The sequence below is a fragment of the Lycium barbarum genome, chromosome 7, assembly GCF_019175385.1.
Source record: "Lycium barbarum isolate Lr01 chromosome 7, ASM1917538v2, whole genome shotgun sequence".
NCBI lineage: Eukaryota > Viridiplantae > Streptophyta > Magnoliopsida > Solanales > Solanaceae > Lycium > Lycium barbarum.
In genome coordinates, this window is record NC_083343.1 from 21,456,801 (window position 1) to 21,481,097 (window position 24,297).

Consider the following 24,297-nt stretch of genomic DNA (forward strand, 5'->3'; position numbering starts at 1 on the left):
TTTGCCTTAAGGAAAAATAATTTGATTTTTTATATAAAAAAATAAATTGAATAATCATCGAGCTAAGTTTACCTTATCGGACAAAACTTGTAAGTGTTCAGAATGGAAGCTTTGCCTTAAGGCAAAACTAATTGAATTATTATATAAAAAAATAAATTGAATAATCATCGAGCTAAGTTTGCCTTATCGGGCAAAACTTGTAAGTTTTCATAATGGAAGTTTTGCTTTTAAGGCAAAACTAATTGAATTTTTATATAAAAAAAAATTGAATTATTATCGAGTTAAGTTTGCCTTATGGGGCAAAACTAGTAAGTGTATATAATGGGAAGTTTTGCCTCTAATGGAATTATTATGTAAAAAAATAAATCGAATAATCATCGAGCTAAGTTTTCCTTATGCGACAAAACTAGTAAGTGTATATAATGGGAAGTTTTGCCCGGAGGCAAACTGAATTATTATGTAAAAAAATAAATTGAATAATAATCGAGCTAAATTTGCTTTATGGGGCAAGAAGGCAAAACTAGTTGAATTATTATATAAAAAAATAAACTAAATAATCATCAAGTTAAGTTTGCCTTGTTAGGCAAAACTTTAGGGGTCGTTTGGTGCATGGTATAAGCGGGGATATCCCAGCACTAATTTTTTGTACCATGTTTGGTAGAAGGTATAAACTTATCCTGGGATAAATTTATACCTTGTACCAAACAAGGTATAAAATGCATCCCATCCCAAGAGATGGGATATCTCCTCTTATCCCACTTATACTAGGATTATTTTATACCATCTTTTTAGATGATATAAAATAATCCCAATAGATGGAATAAATTAGTCCCGAAAGTAATATCCCGGGATAATTTTGACTACCTACCAAACGACCCTTCGTATATAATGAGAAGTTTTGCCTCCAATTCAATTTCTAAAGAGTTTCAGTAATAAGTTTGGCCTCGGGACAAAAATTAAAGACCACTTCCTTTGAAGGTCAATCCGCACAACAAAATGATGAATCCACCCCTTGGCCTTCGCCGTTGCCGTTGCTTTCTCTTTGCCTTTAGCCCTTTACTCTTTTGTCAGTTTTCTCAATATATCATGCAGTGACCCGCTTGACCATAAAATTTATTTACTTTTTTTTTGTGGAATGAATTTTTACTTCAATTGAAAATTAGTGTTTGTTTATAAAAAATTAAGTTGTATTTTAAATGAAAAATAATAATTTATAATTGTTTTTCAATTTATTTTTCACTTTTAAAGCATTATTCTAAGGACCCGTTTGACCATGAGAATTATTCATTTTTTTCAATTTTTTCAGTTTATTTGAAAACTGCGTTGACCAAGAGGATTATTCACCTTTTCCTGATCTTTTTCAATTTATTTAAAAATCAGCGTCTGGACATGAAACACCTAAAACTCTTTGTTCACTTTTTTTCACTTTCAGTTAATTCAAAGAACTAAATATTCTTTGCAAAAACTATAACGAAACATAACTTCATCTTGAACTCAAACTTCATAAATTCCAAATAAAGTGACAAATGATAGTTTTTATGACCAAACGTCTACTAAGGCCTCATTTGTTCTCATTTAGATTAAGATGTTTGAATCTGAATAATACACATATGAATGATTAAGATGTTGTTTATAGATCTGAACACTGAATGATTGAAACTGTTTTTCAACATCTGAATGTGCATATTATATTTATTTAAACATAATAAATATATAATTAAAATTAAAAAGTAATTAAATATTAGAAAATAAATATAAATCTAATAAAATAAATTTATTATATAATTAAAAAATTATATATTTATTTTCGCTAGTGATGGTGGAGATGTTGTGTCGTGGTGATAGTTATGATGGTAGAGGTGATTAATGGTGGTGGGGTAAGGGATGGAGAGAGGGTGCGATGGCGTTGGTGGCCACGACAACAATGATTGTTGATATAATTATAATGATAAAGGAGGTAGATGTGGTAGCAACCTGCAGTAATGGTGGTTGCAGTGGTGGTGGTTGCCATTAGGGGTGGACATGGTATGGTAGATAGCGATTATCATACCGAAATCGAAATTTTTTATACCGCAGTTTTGATATTATGGTATTTGGTATACATTTTTAAAAAGTTTGGTATTCGGTACGGTATTCGATATTCATAAAGAAAATATCGAAATACCGAATACCATACTGAAGTATATAATTACATATACAATTCATATATCTTAGTATTATAATACTAACAAATATATAAACTAGTACTATTAGAAAACTAATTGCTTAAACGTTGGACTTTGACTACTCTATCTTGATTTAAATGTCTTTTTTGTGTAATTGATTTACGAAGGGATTGCTTGAACTTTCTTTTGAATATTTTTACATGTGTAAGGTGTTTAGTACATAATAATTGAGACGTTTCTTAAGTAGCGGAAGTCATAATTCTCCCCGATATAAGTATATGTAAGTCGAAGTGGAATAAACTATGGTACTGATTTACCATACCGTAAAATACCGAAATCGAACTTTAAAATACCGAATCATACCGAATTAATTTAGTACAGTAATGGAAAAGTATTTTTAGAAACCCAAAACCGAAATTATTGTACCGAAATTTCAAAATAACATACCATGCCCACCCCTAATTGCCAATGCTGGTTGAGATAACAGAGGTGGCTGGTGGTTGGCGACGGTGTTAGCGGTGGTGGTTGTGATGACAAATGTGGTTAGTGAAGGTGTGGTGGGGGGGGGGGGTGAAAAGTGGGTGGATAGGGGCAGGTAGGCGGGTAGGGTGAGTTGTGGGGATAGTAGTGGGGGTGGGGGTTGAGAGGGTGAGGGTGGTTGATTATAGTGGTGGTGGTGATTGTGATGGTGGAGGTGGTCAGTGATGGTGGGATAAGGGTGGAGAGTAGGGGTGGTAGGGGGTAGAGCTAGTGCTTGTGAACACAATGATGGTAAAAATTATTCATATAAAAATACCTCTGACTGATATTAAAATTTTATTCAAGATCTTAATAATTAATGTAGTATTTATTCAGACTAAATAAGTGCTTACATAAAAAAAAATACTTATAACAAAATGCAGCTCCAGCTCCAACTCCAAGAATTCCTAATAAAGCGAAAAATATTTCTATTATATATAAATGTCCAAGCGGGACTAACACATAAATAAATACTTGTACCGAAGGCTCTATAAATTGTACACTTTAATCAATTACTTTTTTATCCCACGTGGACATATCTCATATTACTGAATAATTATTCTCTTCTCATGTATAAACGTGTGCGCTTCAATTTTAATTCTCTGACACATTTATTTCTTCCGTGCACTTTTACTTGTTCACTTTTCACTTTCTTTAAGAATTAATAAATGAAGTACTCCTTCCATCCCATATTACTTGGCCACATTACTAAAAATTTCTATTCTAATATATATAAGTGTCAAAGAGAGACAAACACAACAACAAAAAATTGTACAAAAGCTGTCTGAGTTGTACACTAAATTTGAACTTATTTCAATTTTACTTGGTTTCTTTCCTTTTTTCCCCAGTTGTAGGTCCACTTCATTTAACAAGTACTACTACTTGGTTTGCCACCTATTCTCTGTACATTGTATTCCACTTTTACGTTATCGTATTTATTTACTTCTACACTTCATTTTATTACTATATTATAGAAAGCACATGGAATTGTACTCTAAGCAGGGACTAACATGTGCACATTTCAGAAGTTTAACATTAGTTCTACCTCTTGTATGTTTACTTTTTAAGTCTCACGTGTCTGCAGTGTCTCAATTGCCCTTTCATTTCCTTCATTTGACATATAGTTCCTCTGTCTCAATTTAAGTGTTTAAGTTTGACTAGACACGGAGTTTAAGAAATAAAAAATAGACATTTGAATCTTGTGGTTCTAAATTAAGAATGTGTATAATATAATAAAATATCATTTGAATCTTGTGATAATAAACTTGACATGTAAGATATTTGAATTGTCAACTTACTAAATATAAAAAGAGGCGAACATAACCAAAATAAGATAAATTTTAACAACAATTGAGAAATTAAGGGGAAAAATAAGAGGAAAAGAAACAAAATATTGCTTGGTGGTTCATATAGTTGGTACTCTAAATTTGAGATTTTCTTTTCATTTTTCTTGTTTACATTAGAGTTTTGCTGAGTTTATTCTACAAATTTCTTTGTTAATTAGATCTAACGCAGTGTCTCAATTATCCTTTCATTTGGCATATATCCCTTCTGTCTCAATTTAAGTGTCTAAGTTTGACTAGACACGAAGTTGAAGAAATAAAAATAGACTTTTGAATTTTGTGGTTTTAAATTAAAAATATGTATAATATAATATAATATCTTTTGAATTTTGTGATTATAAACTTGACATGTAGGATATTTGAATTGTCAACTTGCTAAATATAAAAAGAGACGGACATGACTAAAAGGGAAACTAAGGAGGAAAATAAAAACTCACTAAGAAAAATTGCGATTTCTTTTACAAAATATATAAATCATAAAAACTAATTAAAGTGAGTAACTAAATTAATTATATTCACGTGTAATCGCACAAGGCATAGCTCGCTAGTTATATAACCAAACGCCTATTTACACTCTTTTGGAAACGTGCTCTTCTTTTGCAGTGGACAGGTACGCTAACTCCGAGACACCTCGGTCTGAGTGCCACAGACTCTAGATCACTCTCTCTTCTTCCTCTATACCTAAATCCTCTCACATTGCATAGTTCCCAATGGAGTTGTTACTTAACTGCCCTTCCATCTCTACCACCCCCACACCTAAACTCCATTTCCACAACTTGTTTCCTTTTAATTCGAAGAAGAGTAACAGAGTAGATTTCTATACTAGTATTCGGCAGAGAAAGTCAAAGTCTGCAGTGACGGTAATGGTTGTTAATACTGATAGTGAGGCGGCGGTGGTGGAGAAGCAGACGAACAAGGAACGACGTCGTTTTGAGGTGTTATCAGGGAAGCCGTTGCCGTTTGGTGCTACTGCTACAGATGGCGGTGTTAATTTTGCTGTTTTCTCCAGTAATGCTACCTCTGTTATTCTTTGTCTCATCACTCTTTCCGATTTACATCAGGTCATTTCTCCTATTCAAATTATACATTAACTTTGTTTTCTTCTCTCTCTATATATATTATTGCTCAGCGATACTTTTTTTTTTTTGTGATCTACTGTTTACAAACTTCAATTAAAGGACTATTTTTTTGTGTCAGCAATTTAATATTTAAAAACACTGCTTCTTAGTTGTGTTTCATTTGTATTCTATATTTTCCCCTGCTGTTTGTAGCTTGCTATATAACTGACTGTTTCTTCTGAAGTTCACTCTTTCTTTTAACACTATTTTAATTCTAATTATAATGGGTTGTTTCAGTGGTGCCTCATTGAGGATGGTAGTACTACTATTATTATAAAAAATATATTAAAGTTGGAGGGAAGTATTATTCCTTCAGGCAGCTCACTTTCCTTTTTTCTGATTTTGACATTTCATGGTGTATATAAATGAAAATGCTCGATCTCTAGCTTAAATGAAGTGATAATATTTTTGCCAGTGTGTGTTATATCGATCGACCACCTTTCAAACCAAAGGCAATCAGGATCGGCTATCAATCTCATACTTATCGTACACATATACTCCCTTCATTTCAAATTGCTTGTCTTAGTTTCCTTTTTAGTCCGTTTTGAAAAGAGTGCCTCTTTCCTTTTTTGGCAACTATTTCAACTTTTCATATGGCTTGTTTGTCTTGTCAGTTTTTCATCTCTTATTAACTCTTACAGAAAAGAGTGACCGAGCAAATTTTCCTGGATCCTCTAGCTAATAAAACTGGAGATGTCTGGCATGTGTTCCTTAAGGGAGATTTCGAGAATATGCTTTATGGCTACATGTTTGATGGGAAATTCTCTCCTGAAGAAGGACACTACTTTGACTTTTCGAAGATAGTGTTGGATCCTTATGCCAAGGTCAGATAAATATAAAGTAAGAAAGTTATCTATCAATTTAAGTCTATGCTTCTTATTAAAAATGACCTCTGTTTGTGCATTTAGCTCTTACATCCTTTTGTGCTGCACCAAGTCATTCTTGAATTTCTTTCCAGGCTACAGTAAGCAGAGGAGAATATGGTGTATTAGGGCCAGAGGATGATTGTTGGCCCCCAATGGCTGGCAGGGTACCTTCTGCTGCTGATCAGGTAACTACAGTTTCTTAGTGTTCAACGTAGTCGAATGTACGATCTGGTGCTTTCTACTTTTTTGTCTTGGTTTTACTTCTCCCCAGCTAACTCTCGAATTGGCCATAAAATGTTGAAAAGTCCACAATCACCAAAACATCTTCGTGCTTGGCGTCCCTACAGAAAAAAACTGGGTGGCTTCATTACTGCCAGCAACTTAGATGAGATATAGGAATATATGGTTTTGTTTGTTTCAACATGTCTATTTTACTGTTTGATCTTTGTTATTTTCAGTTTGATTGGGAAGGAGATCTACCACTGAAGTTTCCACAGAGAGATCTTGTAATCTATGAAATGCATGTTCGCGGATTTACAAATCATGAGTCGAGCAAAACAAAATATCCTGGTACTTACCGTGGTGTTGTGGAGAAACTTGATCACTTGAAGGTGAACACTTTGTTTTTATAATATTATATGTTATAGCCTGTAAGCTTAGTATGTGATCGATTTTTTCAGGAGTAAGTTCTAGCTTTACTGACATTGTTAGTTCAAGAATACTTATGGATACACCAAAATTTGAGGACGTTTATGCAGTTGTTTTTCCTCTTTCATCTTAGTGAGGGTCTACATTCATATATTGCATTGCTAGGTTTTTGGCTTTTATCAATAGTTAAATGATGGACAATTGGCCCAATTTTCTCTCTATGTAAACGAGCACACGAGAATTATCGTTAGATTCTTTTTTTAGATGAGGTAAGGTTTATTAAGAAAGAGTATCAAGATGATACTGCGAAAGCACACAGAAAATGCAAACTAGATAACATTAGAAACCTAAGCAGTCTAGCATGTCATCTAAATTCTTAACAACATTTCCATCTTTCCAATAGTACCCGTTGTGCAAACAACTGTACTATTGGATTAAATGCCAAATATCTTGTGCAAAATAGAAAAGTGAAGTCTTGGACAGATATGAATCATGATTCCTATGTAATATTTTTGCCCTTGTAATGCATAAGTGAAAGTGAAGGAGTCAGCTGGTCATGAGGTGTAAAAGTGGTTTATTGCATCATATTTCTCTGAAAGACCTTCAACAAGATTGCAAGACAGTGTTATTGGAAATCATAATAGTGTAATATTTTGCTTAGAAAAGAGTTTTGTCGCTCTTATTAAAAAAGAAAAGAGTTATGTTGCTCGGACTCTTCAAAAATATCGATGGGTGCGTATCGGACACTCCAAAACTAGTGCATTTCCGGAGAATCCTATACGGGTGCGGCAACGGAAGTGAAGAGAACAAGTTTCCCTGAAGCAGAATGATTAATTGCTTTACATGTATTAATCTTCCAACTTAGATGGCAGTTTGTCTGCCTTTCACCATTCCTTCTTTCTTGGTAATAAAATTATTTTGGTTTTATGTATTGAATTACCATCGCATGTATAATTTTGATGTTGAAGTGGGAACACTTTAGTTTGATTGTCTATGTCCATAACACACACCCTCATGTGTCGGTTTGATTCTTTTTCTTGGGCCAAGCATGTGGTCATACCTTTTCTGGAAGAATGATGGTGAGGCTCAAAGTTAGGGCTTTGTCTGCGCTAATACCATGTTGAATTGAGACCCCCTTATCTAAAACTTTAAGCTGTTAGAGAGGAGACACTTAATTTATCTATTTAGGCTCATAACAATAAAAAAAAAAAAAAAATTAAAACTGAAGTGCAAGCAGATATAGCAAAAATTAGCAAGGCATGCCCCAGTGAAGAACTCTTACTTGGGGGGAAAGGCTAGTAGATTTATGACCTATTTGGGAAGATGAAAAGGGCAGGTCTAGATAACAGTGACTCTTGCAACTATTAAAAAGAGAAAAGAGTGAGAAATCGAGCATCTTGACCGAAGGCGATGAAATTTTACATAGTTAGGTGGCAGCAGATTAATGTAAGCATTTAAAAAGTGCTTCTGAAAGTCTCAAAATTATGAATGATGTCCAACTATTTTAGAAGTGCAAAATTAATAGTGGCGTTCAAGAAAATAGATTTGCTTATAGCTGGAGATCTCCTATATTGATCAACTAGGCCAAAAAACTTTATCAAAGAAAGAAAAAGCTAACACAACAAAAATGACTTAACCAAGTGTATGTCGGATTGCCGCTTCATTTTGGGTGCTATATTAATAAACTCAACAAAATAATCTTGTACCATGCAATGTTGTCAAAATTGAAAAGAGCCAAAGCCCAAAGTCTGGTAGGACAAGCACGAAATTGTGCAAGCTCTAATACTTTCCAATACATTTGATACGCCATTTCTTGAATTTCGGACTTCATTATAGAAGTTACCAGAATCTGACTCTGAAAAGTTGGATAATTGACTATGTTAGAGTTTGCCTTAATTTAGGTTGAGAAGAACTACATAGCAGCCAGTGTTGTCAGAGGCGCTCTTAAAGGGCGCTTAAGCCCTGAAGTGAGGCTCAAAACATGTTGAGTGCTTCGCATTGCTTTATGTGCGCTTCAGTGTCATCATCAAGGCTCTAAGATATACTTTTCCTTGCCAATGACCCTCTCTTGATGAGGTGACACTAGATAATTGATATTTCACTTTATCGTAATGTTTTTACAATTTCTTTGTCCATATATTTGTTATTCATGCTTATTGTTATTACTCTTGGACTAAACATACATATATTTGTATGTTCGCACCATTGTGCCTTTTTTCATTAAAGCCCACGCTTTATTTGCGCTTTGCGCTTAAAGCCCCAGGTGACCTTAGAGCTTTTTTGCGCTTTTCGCTTTTGATAACACTGATAGCAGCAGAAGTCTTTATTGCTTGCTGGTAGATTATCTGTGTGTAAAAATCTAAGAGAAAAGTATAAAGATTTTCTAGCAGCAAATGTATATGAATGGTATTCTTAAAGTTGTTGGGATTATAGCAGAAACTTAGGAATCTTGGAACAGCCCTAATTTTAACCCTAATTTTATATTTCTACCTTGTTGATATAATGGTGGCCTTTCATTTAGGTCATTACATTACAGACTAATTCGACCTTAAAGGTTTGTTCCATGACTGTCAATTTCACTGCTTTAGATTTTGAAACTTCAGCAGCTTTCCTATGATGTGATAAAGAATGATTTATTTGTTGTGCTTCTTAAAGTGGGTTCCATATTCTGCAGGAACTTGGTGTCAACTGTATAGAGCTAATGCCCTGTCACGAGTTCAATGAGCTGGAGTACTATAGCTATAATTCTGTGTTGGGCGAATACAAGTAAATCCCATCTTCACTTGCAAAGAGTTACTTTCATGATTTGAAATTGTTGATCTAGGAACATTATAGTAGTTTTAACTTTTAAGACCGCACGTATCTTTTCACACATTTGATATATGAAATGGAAATGATTAAGAATTTGAGTCTCTGTCACTTGGATAAATTAGTTGCATTTCAGTTCTAAATATGATATTCTGATCAGCTTATGTCATGCTTGAGAGATCTTCTAATTCATAAAATGTTGGAATAAGAGTGTTACATTTTGCCTGTCTAACGTTGCATGTTCAGCCTTTTCTGTCAGCAAATTTACTCTCGTCTCTGTCCAAAGAAGTCAGAAAATAGTCTTAGGTTCAAAAAATAACCTCCTGAACTGAATTAGAACGGGGAGGAACCTTAGAGTAAATCCCACTTTGGTGATTCAAGTTATGCATGAGGAAGCCTACTGCTGTGTGGACTATATTTTGCCACTAGTTTCAATTGCTTTGTGGAAAAATCAGTCCAGGTAACCATAAGTTAAATAAATGTTAATGTAACACGCAAGTGAGGCCGAATCAGTAGTGATAGGAGTTGTTTATTTTTCCCGGTGGAGGATTCTAAATTGCTGTTCCCTGTTTTGATTAGGGGAGAGGGTTCTTTTATTTCTTTTTTCTTTGGATGTGGGGAGGGTGGTATAACGATTCTGAAATTAAACTAATTGATGCTGTTCGCAATCCCAAGTATTGGCATAATGTCCTAGCTGGGTGTAACTGATGTGACAAGTCTAGCTCATAAAAGACTGATTAAGAATCTCTTCATGCTTCCTATAGAAATATTGCTAGATGGCTCAGAAAGGTAAAAGACAAAAGAGACAGGTTGAACAGAGATTCTATGAGAATTATTCAAAAAAAAAAGAAGAGAGATTCTATGAGAAGAGTAGAGAGTATAGGTTAAGTTCTCTGAGAATAATGTGCAACGATCGCCAGAATGTCCTTGCACGCAAGAATTGGGGACAGATTTGATTTTCTCTTTTGCATTGAGTCCATATCTGAGATTTGAACCTGATTTTCTGCATAGGATAAATTGCAATAATGATGCTAAGATCTATGGTGGTAACTTTCGCACACTTACATTGAAGATATTTTAGGCTTAATTAGTCAATACTACTGAACACGGCATAATTGACACCCAAATGTATTTATTGTGTCAAAGCTGCTTGAAGATGACTTGATAGTCGATACACAATGCTAATTATATCTCTTTAGTTAGTAGTATACATCCTTGATAGTATTTGCTTGAAGATATTAACAACTTCATGAAAATAGGCAAAACTAAAAAATGTTGGCTCTGCGGTCAATTTTGGTCTTATTGGATATTTATCTTTTTAGGTTTAACTTTTGGGGCTATTCTACTGTCAATTTCTTTTCTCCAATGGGAAGATACTCATCTGCTGGTCTAAGTAATTGCGGCCTCGGTGCAGTAAACGAATTTAAGTATCTTGTCAAGGAAGCACATAAACATGGAATCGAGGTGACTGATTATTGGAGAAAACTATGAGTTTGTTCTCCAAATTTTGGTATATTCTCTTCTGATTGTTCATTGGCAGGTTATTATGGATGTTGTTTTCAATCACACTGCTGAAGGAAATGAAAATGGCCCCATAGTATCATTTAGAGGCATTGACGACAGTGTGTTTTATATGCTAGCTCCTAAGGTATATTTGTCGCTAATCCATGCACGTTTCTATTGTTGGTTTTATTTAGTCTTTTGACTCTTAAAAAGAACAGTCCAGAGTCTAAACCTTACCAGTTTCCCAAATTAAAAAAAAAGAAAAAAAAGAAGAAGGAACAGTCCAGAGTCTAATTTGAAGTTCCAGATATGGATTCATTTGCTTTCTCTTCAGAATTTGTCATTGTGTAGTTGCTCCACTGTTAAGAATTGATTAGTTTTCCAAATCATGGACATATCCTTTTTGCTATTCTAAGATAATGAAACTCGGGGGGTTATGATGATGAGCATAGAGGTTTCGGCCTCGGAGTCAGGAATGGAGGAGGAGTCTCACTTCTGGATTTCGCTAAAGCCTTTGGATTGGTAGTAGCCAACTCGCGTTTCCCGAAGAGGGAGCAACACTTGGTAACCTTTCGTAGTTCGACGGCTACGACGCAGATAGACTTTTTGCTCCTTAGAAAAGAGGATAAAGGTCTTTGTAAAGACTGTAAGGTCATTCCGGGTGAGAACCTTACGACCCAACATAAGCTTTTGGTGATGGATTTGGGGATTACGAGGAAGAAGAGGAAGAGGGTCGCGGATGACCTGCCAAGGATCAGGTGGGGGAGTCTGACTTTGTCGAGTGCCCAGGAGATGGGGGAGAAGTTGATGGCTATGGGGGCTTGGGAGAGTAGGGGGGACGCGAGCAGTATGTGGGATAGGACGACGAGCTACATTAGGGAAACAACTAGAGATGTCCTGGGAGTCTCGAGAGGTCGCCGTGGTAGGCGACGTGGGGACTGGTGGTGGAATGGAGAAGTCCAGGGAAAGGTGGAAGCAAAGAAAGTGGCATACGCGAGGTTGGTAGACAGCAAAGATGAGGAGGAGAAGCGGACGAATAGGGAATCGTATAAGATTGCGAGAAAGGAAGCAAAGTTGGCAGTTTCGGCAGCAAAAACGGCAACTTTCGAACGTCTATATGCAGAACTAGAGGACAAAGGCGGGGATAAGAAGTTGTTCAGGCTAGCCAAGGTGAGGGAGAGAAAGGCACAGGGCTTGGATCGAGTAAAGTGCGTCAAGGACGAGGATGACAAAGTATTGGTAGAGGAAGCTCTCATTAGATGGAGATGGCAGTCATACTTCCATAAACTCTTGAACGAGAAAGGTGAGAGAGACATTGTGTTGGGAGATTTGGAGTACTCTGAGAGGCGCCGCGACTTTGGGTATTGTAGGAGTATAAAGGTGGAGGAGGTTAAGGGTGCTGTTCGTAGGATGCGCAGGGGAAGAGCTACCGGTCCTGACGAGATCCCTGGGGAGTTTTGGAAGAGTGCGGGCAGGGCAGGTTTGGAGTGGTTGACTGGATTGTTTAATGTTATTTTTAAGATGGCGAAGATGCCTGAGGAATGGAGGTGGAGTATGATGGTCCCTTTGTATAAGAACAAAGGTGATATTCAAAGTTGCAACAACTATAGAGGGATCAAGCTGATAAGCCACACTATGAAGTGTGGGAAAGGGTGGTGGAGATGAGGGTGAGAAGAGGCGTGCCCATTTCAGAGAACCAGTTCGGATTCATGTCGGAGCGCTCGACTACAGAAGCCATCCATCTTGTGAGGAGACTGGTGGAGCAGTATAGGGAGAGGAAAAAGGACCTGCACATGGTTTTCATCGATCTAGAAAAGGCTTACGACAAAGTGCCAAGAGAGGTTTTATGGAGATGCTTGACGGCCAAAGGTGTGCCTGTAGCGTACACTAGGGCGATCAAGGACATGTATGAGGAAGACCAGGGTAAGGACAGTCGGAGGAGACTCGGAGTACTTCCCAGTGGAGATGGGGTTGCACCAAGGATCAGCTCTTAGCTCATTTTTATTTGCTTTAGTGATGGATTGTCTGACGCGGCGAATTCAAGGTGAGGTGTCATGGTGTATGTTATTTGCGGATGACATAGTCATGATCGACGAGCCACGCAGCGGAGTGAACGCTAAGCTAGAGGTTTGGAGACAAACTCTGGAGTCTAAAGGGTTCAAGTTGAGTAGGACCAAGACAGAGTACATGGAATGCAAGTTCAGTGACGTGACACATGAGTCTGGCGTGGAAGTGAGGCTTGGTACCCAGGTCATTCCAAAGAAAAGAAGTTTAAAATATCTCGGGTCTATTATACAAGAAAATGGGGATATTGATGATGATGTCTCACATCGTATTGGCGCAGGGTGGGTGAAATGGAGGCTTGCTTCAGGAGTGTTGTGTGATAAGAAGGTGCCACTAAAACTTAAAGGCAGGTTCTACAAAGTGGTTATGAGACCGACCTTGTTGTACGGGGCAGAGTGTTGGGCAGTCAAGAGCTCTCATGTCCAAAAGATGAAAGTTGCGAAAATGAGAATGCTGCGATGGATGTGTGGGCACACCAGGCGAGATAGGATTAGGAATGAAGATATCCGGGATAAGGTTGGAGTAGCATCAGTGGAGGACAAGATGAGGGAAGCGAGGCTGAGATGGTTTGGGCATGTGAGGAGGAGAGGCACAGACGCTCCAGTGCGGAGGTGTGAGAGGTTGGCTATGGATGGTTTCAGAAGAGGTCGGGGTAGGCCGAAAAAGTATTGGGGAAAGGTGCTGAGACAGGACATGGCGCAGGTTCAACTTACCGAGGACATGACCCTAGATAGGAGGTTTTGGAGGACTCAGATTAGGGTAGAAGGCTAGTAGGTAGTCGTTGTTTCGATCTATGGTTTATTGCCCTTTGTTTCTTGCTACTATATGTGGTTTCTTGTACTTCGATTATCTTATTTATCTGTGGTAGCTACTGTTCCCTTTTTTTCAGACTGCTTTATTTTGATTTATTCGCTTTCTTTAGTTTCATTTGCATTCTGCTTTGAACTGCTTGTGCTTATCTAACCTTGCTCGTTGTGATTTCTCTTGAGCCGAGGGTCTTTCGGAAACAGCCTCCCTGTCTTCCGAGATAGGGGTATGGTCTGCGTACACTTTACCCTCCCCAGACCTCACATTGTGGGATTTCACTGGGTATGTTGTTGTTGTTGTAAGATAATGAAACTCTGCAATTGCTTTTGCTTTATTAGGAAAAAGGTAATAAAACCCTGCAATATGGGATACTCCATCTTTAAGCTTATTATGTAGTCTATATCACACACTTTATCAAAATCATAACAGATGAAATTGTGAAGTTGTTGTAAGGCTTCACTTTTACGACTGTAAGCACTTCGGTGACAGTAAATGTGCTGCAAACGAGCAGAAACATACTCGTCACTCATCAGCAATGACCTGTTCCCTTCAATCGTGTCACCCTGGTGAAGCACTAAATGGAGAGACTTTGGCTAGTGCCATAAACTGTTTCTTTATGGATAAACTTAAAACATAAACTCTTGTATTATGGCTTCTAAGAGAAGGCATACCAGAATACTTATAACATTTAGGTGCTTGGAGTTTTCGAGTGCTGTGTGGCTTTTTTCTGGTTGGTGGTGTTCTATAAAGAATAGGGACTCACAAGATACTAAATTCGAGTAGATTTACTTGCTATACTCATTCCGAGGTCGTTGTTTTACATTGGTAGAGGATATGTATTTACAAAAGGTTCTGGAATGTGAACCAAGTTGCATTTTTATTTTGGATAAGGGTATGTGAACAAAGTTGTATTTGGGAAAAGCAATCTACTTTTTAAACATTAGTAAACATTTTCTTACTTCTAGGTCAATTTGTTAAGAGGGAAAGTCTTATTTGCTGAAGGAATGTAGAATTATCCTATAAAAACACGGACGTGTACTCTATGACTCTAAGTTAAAAATATATCTCATGCTTTGCAGGGAGAATTTTACAACTACTCAGGATGTGGAAACACCTTCAACTGTAATCATCTCATTGTACGTCAATTTATAGTGGATTGCTTGAGGTAAGTTAGATTCAAAATGTCATATGATGAATTTCAGTGTACTTCCGAATTGTTGTTGGTCTGTGAACATGATACCTGCTTAGCCATACCTCAGAAAGATCTCATGGTAAAATAATCATGCAGCAGTTCTGTTAAGACCAGTAAATAAATAAATAAAAATGTTCCGCAGCCAACATCTTAAGCGTTTAAATGAGATGTGGTGCTAGGAAGAGATCCTGCCCTCAACTGTGACTGGCACCGATGGTGTAATATTTTCTCAGGTTTGTCCCAAGGAAGCTAATCTGGCCTGCACATAAAGGGTTGTATTGAAAATTACTCTAAATAAATTAAAATGATCTAGCCCAAGGGCGTGACCTAAATAAATTAAAATGGTCAATGAAATTGTTTAAGAACCATGAGGTCTCAGGATCAAATCCCAACGGAGGCAAGAGCACTAAGTGATTTTTTCCCATCTGTTCAAGCCTTGCTGGACAGTTACCTGGTACCTATGCTGGTGGGAGGTAGCAGATGGAATTAGTCGAGGTGCACGGCTGCACGCAAGCTGACCCGCACACCACAATTATTAAAAAAAACAAAATTAAAATGAACTATCTTTAACAAGTTCCTAGATGAGATGACTACACAATTCAGTATATACCATAGCAAGGGCCAAGGAGTAGTATGAAGCATTTTGCTAAAGCTCATGTAAATTGACCTTCCCAAATAAATTTAAATGACCAATCTTTGACATGTTAAGTTCATTGATGACATGACTACACAATTCAGTATATAGTATATACCCTAGCAAGCAGTTGATATGAAGCATTTTGTTAAAGCTCATGTATATTGACCTTCCCTTTTCCTACCTTCTGGCTTACTAGGCTTTATATCCTCCTATGAAATTGGTGATCTTTATTATTTTCATTTTATTTTTTTCTTTAGCAATTTTTTTAAAATGAAAATGAAACACAAACACATTTTAGCCACTGCTGTAATAATAGTATGACTCATTTTCTTGGCCTTTCTTGTATATTAATTGCTTTCCAAGCTGCTAACTTTAGGTGTGGTATGTTAATCAAAAAAATTGTGATCATCAATGGTGGGTTACAGATTTCTTGCTCTGTTCTAGCTTATGTAGTTATTAGAACAGTTCTTATGTCAAATTTCATTCATTCTGTAGTTAATGCTTGAAAATTTACTGTGCTGCATTAGGTTACTTGTTTAAATGCTAGTAATTGTTCTCTAAGCTGGGATTTTCTAGATGAGCTTCTCTGCTATTTTGAAGGCTCAAATTTTTGTGTCTTTAATACATCGGGTCTCGTTGAAAGTCTATATCCTTCATATGAGTTACAAATTTGGCACTCTGGCCGTGAAATGTCCTATGTTGATAATAGAAAAGGTGTACTTTTGATCTTCGACAGATATTGGGTTACCGAAATGCACGTAGATGGCTTCCGCTTTGATCTTGCTTCTATCTTTACAAGAAGTAGCAGGTACTTCTCCATAGCCTCATTATTCTTGTCCTTGTTGAATGTTGGTGAAAAGTAAGCTTTTGCATTTGACCTCTCAGTTCGTGGGATGCTGTAAATGTCTATGGAAATTCAATTGAAGGTGATGTGATCGCCACAGGCACTCCTCTCACAAGTCCACCATTGGTTGATATGATTAGCAACGATCCGATACTTCGTGGAGTAAAGGTATTTAAGTTTATTTCCGTGTTTCTTCGAGAAAGTAGATTTAGTTTCCCCTATCCTTTAAGAGAAGGACTAGTATGTTACTGATGGCACCATTTAAGAACATCCAAATGCACCTGATCAAAAAAAGAACTGCCAAATGCTATATCAAACTGGGTTCGACTTTCTTCTGATGATCTGTCCATTTGTGGCTTATCAACTCCAATTTTTCCTTTGAAGAAATTATCTACCTAATCCTACTTGTATCTTCTTACTTTTGCAACTGTTGGTGGTGCCTGAGTATTGGCATATTCCTTTTCTTTGGGTGATAAGGCACTTGAACTTTCCTTTTTACAACAGCTTATAGCTGAAGCGTGGGATTGTGGAGGCCTTTACCAAGTTGGCGTGTTTCCGCACTGGGGTATCTGGTCGGAGTGGAATGGAAAGGTCAGTTTGGAGACATTTTTGGTGACTATTTTCATTTCCGGTTGTTAATATGAGAACACAGACAACTGAAAAGAGTTAAAGTATTAGATTCATCTCATTTGATTAGTATAGGTTTCATGAATGCTAAGTAGAGTTTCAGCTTTTTCATCTTGGATGCCTGTCTCATGTGCCGAAATATATGACGTTCTGATGATATCATCTCATTCGTGAAGTCTTTTATGCAAAAAGAGGTGCAGGAATAATGGCTCTTGAGCATAAGAATGTAAGATTATTGCTCTTGCTCTATAATTATGAGCTTCACTCTGATCTTGTTTAAGTCTAGAAGATCCACTGGAAGAGTTGATGTGAATACGAAAATTATTTTATATTCTGTTGGTAGGATTAGAGTGGACTGGACCGGAATCGAGCAATATAGAGGATTTATATATTCAACCCCAACTAAGCTGGGAATGATTTCACATACTCTAGAAGAATAGGTAATAATTGAAAATACCTTGTTTCTCTGTAAGTGAGTTCAAGACATCTAAAGCTTGGCTAGAAGAGTATCAGCAGTTTATACTGAACTACCAACACCATTACATGATGTGTTATTTTGAGCTGATCAGCTCTGCAGCTGTGGGCTTGTTAAATGCAATCTTTGGCATTCAACTGTGCAGCTCTTTAGGTTCACATCCTCCGTTCTGGCTACATGTCTAGTCTAGGTTTTTGTTAAGTTCAGAGAAGCATATTGACTATGAACCGTGCTGACCACTGCAGTGTTTATCCAGTTCTTTAATACTCTACTAGAAAATTACCAAGTGTCTGTAAATTGATGTGTAATTAAGTGAAATGTTTTCCTTGAAATCATGGAATGTCCAAATGCTCTTAATTTCCTTAATTTAGTGCTTGCCCTCTATTCTGTCAGAACATGACTATCTTCACTAACCAAACCTCTTCCAAAAATTTCGGGGAGTACATTGAGATTTATCCTGACCGATTTGGATTTGTTGTTTTATTTATGGGAAGATCTAGCTCAAATGTTTATTTTGTATACTAGTAAGATATCTCTGTAGGTCCTTGTTAGTCAGCTGGAAATGAATTAAACTGTAAATAGGATTGGACTCCTAGATGTTACTATACAGTTAGGACATTGTTTTTATTATCACTGTCATTTTGGAAATTGTTTTCTGTATATAAATTGGCTGTGCTCTTTCTTTTCTGATGTTTCCTCTTTCTTTTTCATCTCTCTTGGCCTTTTCCTAATGAACTTTTTTCTTTTAAACATATAAAAAAGAAGAAAAGGAAATGATAATCAGTTCTCCTGTGTTTTTATTTGTTTCAGTACCGTGACATGGTACGGCTGTTCATCAAAGGAACTGATGGGTTTTCTGGGGCTTTTGCTGAATGCCTTTGTGGAAGCCCAAATCTATACCAGGTATATTACTTGAGAGTTCTTTTACATTATAGCTGTGGTGCTAGTGATTTCTAAATTCAATTGGCAATGGTTCAGTTCTTTAATAATCGTACCGTTTGTGTTTGTTGGTGTTCAATTAGGAGGGAGGAAGAAAACCATGGAACAGCGTCAATTTCGTGTGTGCCCACGATGGTTTTACTTTGGCTGATTTAGTTACATATAACAATAAACACAATTTGGCAAATGGAGAGGACAACAAAGACGGGGAGAATCACAATAATAGTTGGAACTGTGGTGAGGTAAATCACTGTGCATGAATCTATATACCTTCTGGATCTTTTGACTTATTTAAGCTGTCTTGATGGTTGGTTTCACACTGTAAAAAGCAGATTGTTCTAAAAGTTCAAATTCTATATTTTCCTTTCTCTTGCTCTGAGAATTATGTCCAATATCAAATCTGTTCAAAATTTTCCTTATTAAAAAAACAGAATTATGTCCACTATCATAACATCCACATCCGTGTATAAGTGCATTTAGAGGTAGTTGTGTTTTCGTTCTGCTCAATCTTGCTATCAATTGTTTAGATGTTGTAATTGATTTTGCCAATAAGTTTCCTCGCAGCAGTTCACATCATCTCTATGTTTCTTACATTAATATCTGATCTCTGCATGTACTATCTTATGTGTTGTAATAAATAGCACTAGTTTCTTTCTTTCTCTTTTCTGTAATACTGATATCCTCCTTCAATTAGTAAAATGTAGCATCACCTAATGTTCTTTTAGCATAATATATTATATACTCAATGGTGTTTCTGTGAATGCAGAAAAAATTGTGATCCGGGTACTTAATTGATGAAAAGGAAATGAGTATTATTTCATAGCTTTTTAGTTGCTGTTTCTTTGTTAAAAAAAAATAATTCAGCAGATTAGATTTATTATAGTTGAGATGCTGCTCAACTTCCCTGCTGAGACTTGATCCTAAGGTTTGCTTGAAGTGATTTTAAAGCAGAAATGTTTGAAGTTTTCTGCTTTTACTGTCATGTATTACGTGTAGCTTTAATATTTAGTATCAACTTAATTTATCAGAGACCATTTCTATATGAACAGTATGCTATTACGCTTCCTCAGGTGAGTTGATATATTTCTGATATGAGATGTCCGGTGTGGCTATCGTCTTGTTTGAGTATGATACTGAGAAAATTCAGATAATGTTGAGGGAGGTGAATTTAATGTTTTTGGTGCATCCAAAAGTTTTTGAATGTGCATATCAAGACCTGTGCAGTACCTTACCATGATACCCCTCTTTTTTTTTCTTTTTCCCCAGTTATAACAAGTTGCTTCTTCACTGTAGGAAGGAGAGTTTGCAAGTATCTTTGTGAAGAAATTGAGGAAAAGACAAATGCGGAACTTCTTCCTCTGCCTTATGGTTTCGCAAGTAAGTTCAGTTCTCCCATTTTGATGTTATTCAGTAGAAAGTAACAAGTAAAGCACTAATGTGTTGATAAACAGTAGGAGATTTGGTTGTCTTGTCCATTTCTCATGAATTTGTATGGAATCTGATCATTCAACCTAAAATCTTAAGATAAGGAGTGGGACAAGACAATATATATGCCTTCCGACACCATTCTATACTTAACGTTTGACATAACTCGACACCATGCCATACGTGCGATCCTAAGTTTGAGTTTCACATGTGCACTATGCGGATTTACGAGTGTGAGGTGGGTTTAGTAAAGTTTGGCTCTATTACCATAAAAAAGGATCTGAGCATCCACAACCAAAACTTAAGGCAAGGAGTGGAGTAGTCCTAGACCTTTATGTACCCATCTGGAGGGCTTTCTACCAGGCTATGCCTAACGTAGGACAATATAACTCAACAATATCCTTGGGAGACTCTAGATTTTGGGATAATCCCCTTATGTTTTTAGTTGATCAGCTAAGCAATGACTGTTTAGAGATAGTATCGTTTAGATCTATTTCCGCACTTTCAGGGTAATATCGTTTAGATATACCCTTCTTGCTTTTCAGTTCTTGTACTTTAAACTCTTTCAATAAAATCGTCAGTTCAGCCAAAAAAAAAAAAATCAACAATATCCTTAAAGTTTATGCTTTGTGAACCTACCTTTTGGCTAGAAGTTCGTGCATTTCTTCTTTTGAATAGGTTATTCCTCTATATATATAATTTTTTTTTTTTCCATTTGTGGTTCGTCAGGGTGTTCCCATGATATATATGGGCGATGAATATGGTCATACTAAGGGAGGAAACAACAACACGTATTGCCATGAAAATTATGTACTTGATTACTACCAGTTATACTACTACTATTCCCAGATTTAGGTCGATACTTGGGTTCACTGATTGCAACTCCTTTCTGTAGATTAATTACTTCCGCTGGGATAAGAAGGATGAATCTTCATCTGATTTCTTTAGATTTTGCCGTCTCGTGACCAAATTCCGCCAGTAAGAATCTAAATCTGTTTTTTCCAATGTAGATGGCTTTTCCTCAGCTCTTGACTGTTGTTTGCATGCTTGCAGTGAATGTGAATCACTGGGATTAGATGGTTTCCCTACAGCAGAAACGCTGCAATGGCACGGTCATTTTCCTAGAACTCCAGATTGGTCCGAAACAAGTCGATTCGTTGCATTTACACTGGTATTTAATGTATTTTTATTGGTATAGTGGTGGTATCAGTTAAACTGTCATTCCTGATATAACTTCTGTAGGAACAGTACTGTCAAAAATTTATTCCTGTAATCCTGAGTTTTGCCACCTTTTCACTTCTCGAGAGTCAACGCCACTAATTTTTTATCAAGGTTTTCCTAAACATATTTTTAATATTTAAAGATAAAAGTTTCGCATAGGCCATAGAGTAGGAGTATTTTTTTATGTCTTGTAACAAAATATCTTTTAAGTAGTTTCATATCTAAATATGAGTTTCAAATGATCAATTTATCCATTGCTCCACTATTAACTTGCGTCAAAAAGGGCAAATTGCCCCCCTTTTTTTTTTGGGAAGGGAATGGTAAATCTGTAGAAACATTTTTGACCTCCAACAGATTGTGATCATGCTTCTCATGTCGAATCAGAGACTCGAGACATATTTTAGTAGCTTCACTACTGTGTCTAGTGATTGATTTGTATCTTTGAATCAAAATGCAGGTCGACAAAGTGAAGGGAGAATTATATGTTGCCTTTAACGCAGGCCATTTGCCTGTAACGATTACACTTCCAGTAAGGCCTGGTTATAGATGGAAGCCTTTGGTAGACACTGGCAAACCAGCACCATTTGACTTCCTGGCCGATGACGTTCCAGAGAGAGAGATAGCAGTCAAACAATATTCTCATTTTCTCGATGCGAACCAGTATCCAATGCTCAGTTATTCATCCATTGTTCTTTTGCTATCACCTGATCATGATGCTTGATTTCATTCAACAAGCCGTGCGAGATAAATCAGCTTCAGATTATATTGTATCTATATATGCAGTGAGTGTTACTTTGTAAATAAATACAATTGAGAAGCAGGACGAACTCTTGAGGAAGAAGCTGATGATTTATAAGATGCACCTTGTATTATAATTATTTTTTTATATATAAGTTTCCCAGTTTCTCTAAATCAGTTCTTATAGAAAGATGTTACCTTATCTAGAATAGGAGAAAGAACTTTTTATTAGTAGATTGAAAGTGAAGCAAGCAGCACTAGCTTAGTCTATCCTTCCGTTGGGACAAAAACTCCAAAATTCTAAACTAACGTTATGGTTCTAAATCTCTCTAGTAATAAATAAGCTTTCAAAATGTCGCACTTTAGATGAGCAGATGCAGTAGACTAGGTGCACACAAAACAAACACAAGGTTGGGTCGATCCCACGAGGACCAAAGTGTATTAGCGTGTTCAAATGTGTGTAAACTCTCTGTTTCCTAGAGTAATCTCCAAATAAACGAGTTACTACTAAAATTTGACTATAACTAAGCTAGGACTTTTAACAAACACTTGGATACGACAATAAACGCTAGTATCAATTATAGAGAAAGACTGGGTTTGTTTCTCCCTTGGGTAGACCACGCTATGGTAATGGAAATTGTACACAGCTAATAAACGGTTTTTTAGGATAATCAATTAAATTTGTTTGAGAATTGGAGTTAAAGACAAGTGGATTGTATCTGTTGTAGGTTATGTGCTCACCAAATAGTATATGAGGGACTTGGTTATGTACCAGTTCCCTTGTGCAATGCAGTAAGGAAAGAAGGCGTTGTTTTTACCGTGGAAAAATCCTTGCTCAAGAGATTAAAAACCACGACCTACTCCAGTAGGATTTCAACTCCATTACACAAGCAATTTCAGATTACAACCTATTGTAAGCTAGGAACTAAATCCCATAATCCCTCAACTCTTACAATATTAGCAACCTAGGAACTAACGCCCGTAGTCCCTCCACCCTTGCAATACTCCGATTGCAAGCACCTTCACTTGACTAACTCTAGCCAAGGAAACTAAGGTTAACTACCTCTAGCGAACCCAATTAATACACCTTAGACTACACACTAGCTAAGGGTACCACTTAATAGATTGAAAGGTAAACTCCCTAACAACTACTAAGAATTTGAAATACCTACAACAGCTTCTTATAAGAGGAGTAGGTTTACAAGTTAAAGCACGTAAACAAAGCTTAATACAAATTAAGAGAATTAAGCATCTTCAGTGTTGGAGCAGATCCTTCAGTTTGTGATTAGCTTTGTTGAACACTTGGAGTGTCTTGTGACAGCTGCACCTTTTGAGTGATTTTTAGGTTTTCCAAGTGATGCACAATATGTTGCAACATGTTGTATATATAGTGGGAAGCATGTGGGATGGATAGAGATCGCTGATTTAATATTTGACCTAAAGCATGGGCCAGCTCAACTATTGTACTTGTCTAGTGAGTAGCTCGGCTTTATAGCTGTCTCTGCTTACTGTGCAAGGTGCACAGAGAGCAGATCATAGACTAGGTCTCTATCTCCTTGCAATAAACTCTTTGTTCCTCTTAACCGATTTAATTCTTGCTTCGCAAGACTCCTTGTAGTGACTTGCTCGTCCACAATGGGTGCACAAGCAATTTTTACTAGTGGAGACATCCTTGCTGTGGGGATTGTAGGGCGTCTTCTCTTTCACAAAACCACTTCCTTCTTTATCACTTCCCTTACTTTTGTACATGGAAATGATCACATCAGAAGACCATGTCCACTTGAGAGCTCTGTCAAGATCAAACTTGATTCTATTCAAGTCTCCCTTTAACTGCTTGCTTCTCTCAATCTTAGTAATGAGACTCAGTTTTGCCTTTTTGAGTTCATCTTCAAGTTCCAAGTGAGCTTTATTGGCTTCTCCCTTTCCTTTAAGACGCGCCTTTGTATCCCTCAATTCCCTTTCCAGCATAATATTCAGCTGATTAGTCTCATCAACTTGTTCCCGCATCTCTCCAATTGATGCCAACATCTTCTCTCTTTCGAGTTCAAAATCACTGATTTTATGAACAAGTGCACCTTTCTCAGCGATAAGGGCATGATATGCATTAATTAGCATGCCTGACAACGACCTGATTTTATTTTGAGAGTAGGCTTTCAGGTTCTTCTTTACCTCAAGAAGATTTACTTTTGCTCTTCATTACTCTCATCACTATCATCTAAGTCTGATTTTGCCATGAGTGTAAAAACCGACTCACAATTAGAGGCTTCATTTTCTATGACTACCATTGATGTGTTCCTTTTTTCATTTTCTTCTTCAGACTCACTGGAAGAGTCCCTCAATGCAACACGTGCTTGTTTT

The 24,297-nt window shown here is 36.8% G+C and overlaps 1 protein-coding gene across 3 annotated transcripts; it reads left to right on the forward strand.

Moving 5' to 3' along the window:
* The first annotated feature begins 4,606 nt into the window (after nucleotides 1-4,606).
* Nucleotides 4,607-22,113, forward strand: LOC132603280 (isoamylase 1, chloroplastic). Of its 3 annotated transcripts, none has more exons than XM_060316261.1 (18): nucleotides 4,608-5,088; nucleotides 5,787-5,969; nucleotides 6,104-6,196; nucleotides 6,470-6,622; nucleotides 9,334-9,425; nucleotides 10,790-10,931; nucleotides 11,008-11,115; nucleotides 14,921-15,006; nucleotides 16,407-16,478; nucleotides 16,556-16,682; nucleotides 17,019-17,105; nucleotides 18,427-18,519; nucleotides 18,639-18,797; nucleotides 19,849-19,932; nucleotides 20,710-20,790; nucleotides 20,876-20,958; nucleotides 21,034-21,151; nucleotides 21,659-22,113. In XM_060316261.1, the coding sequence occupies exons 1-18, from the start codon at nucleotides 4,738-4,740 to the stop codon at nucleotides 21,920-21,922; spliced, it is 2,376 nt and encodes a 791-aa protein (XP_060172244.1). In that variant the 5' UTR covers nucleotides 4,608-4,737; the 3' UTR covers nucleotides 21,923-22,113. The 3 variants fall into 3 exon arrangements, with proteins under 3 accessions (XP_060172245.1, XP_060172244.1, XP_060172246.1); XM_060316263.1 differs by lacking the exon at nucleotides 4,608-5,088 and adding an exon at nucleotides 5,389-5,631; XM_060316262.1 differs by lacking the exon at nucleotides 20,710-20,790 and having other exon boundaries at nucleotides 4,607-5,088.
* Nucleotides 22,114-24,297: the final 2,184 nt, after the last annotated feature.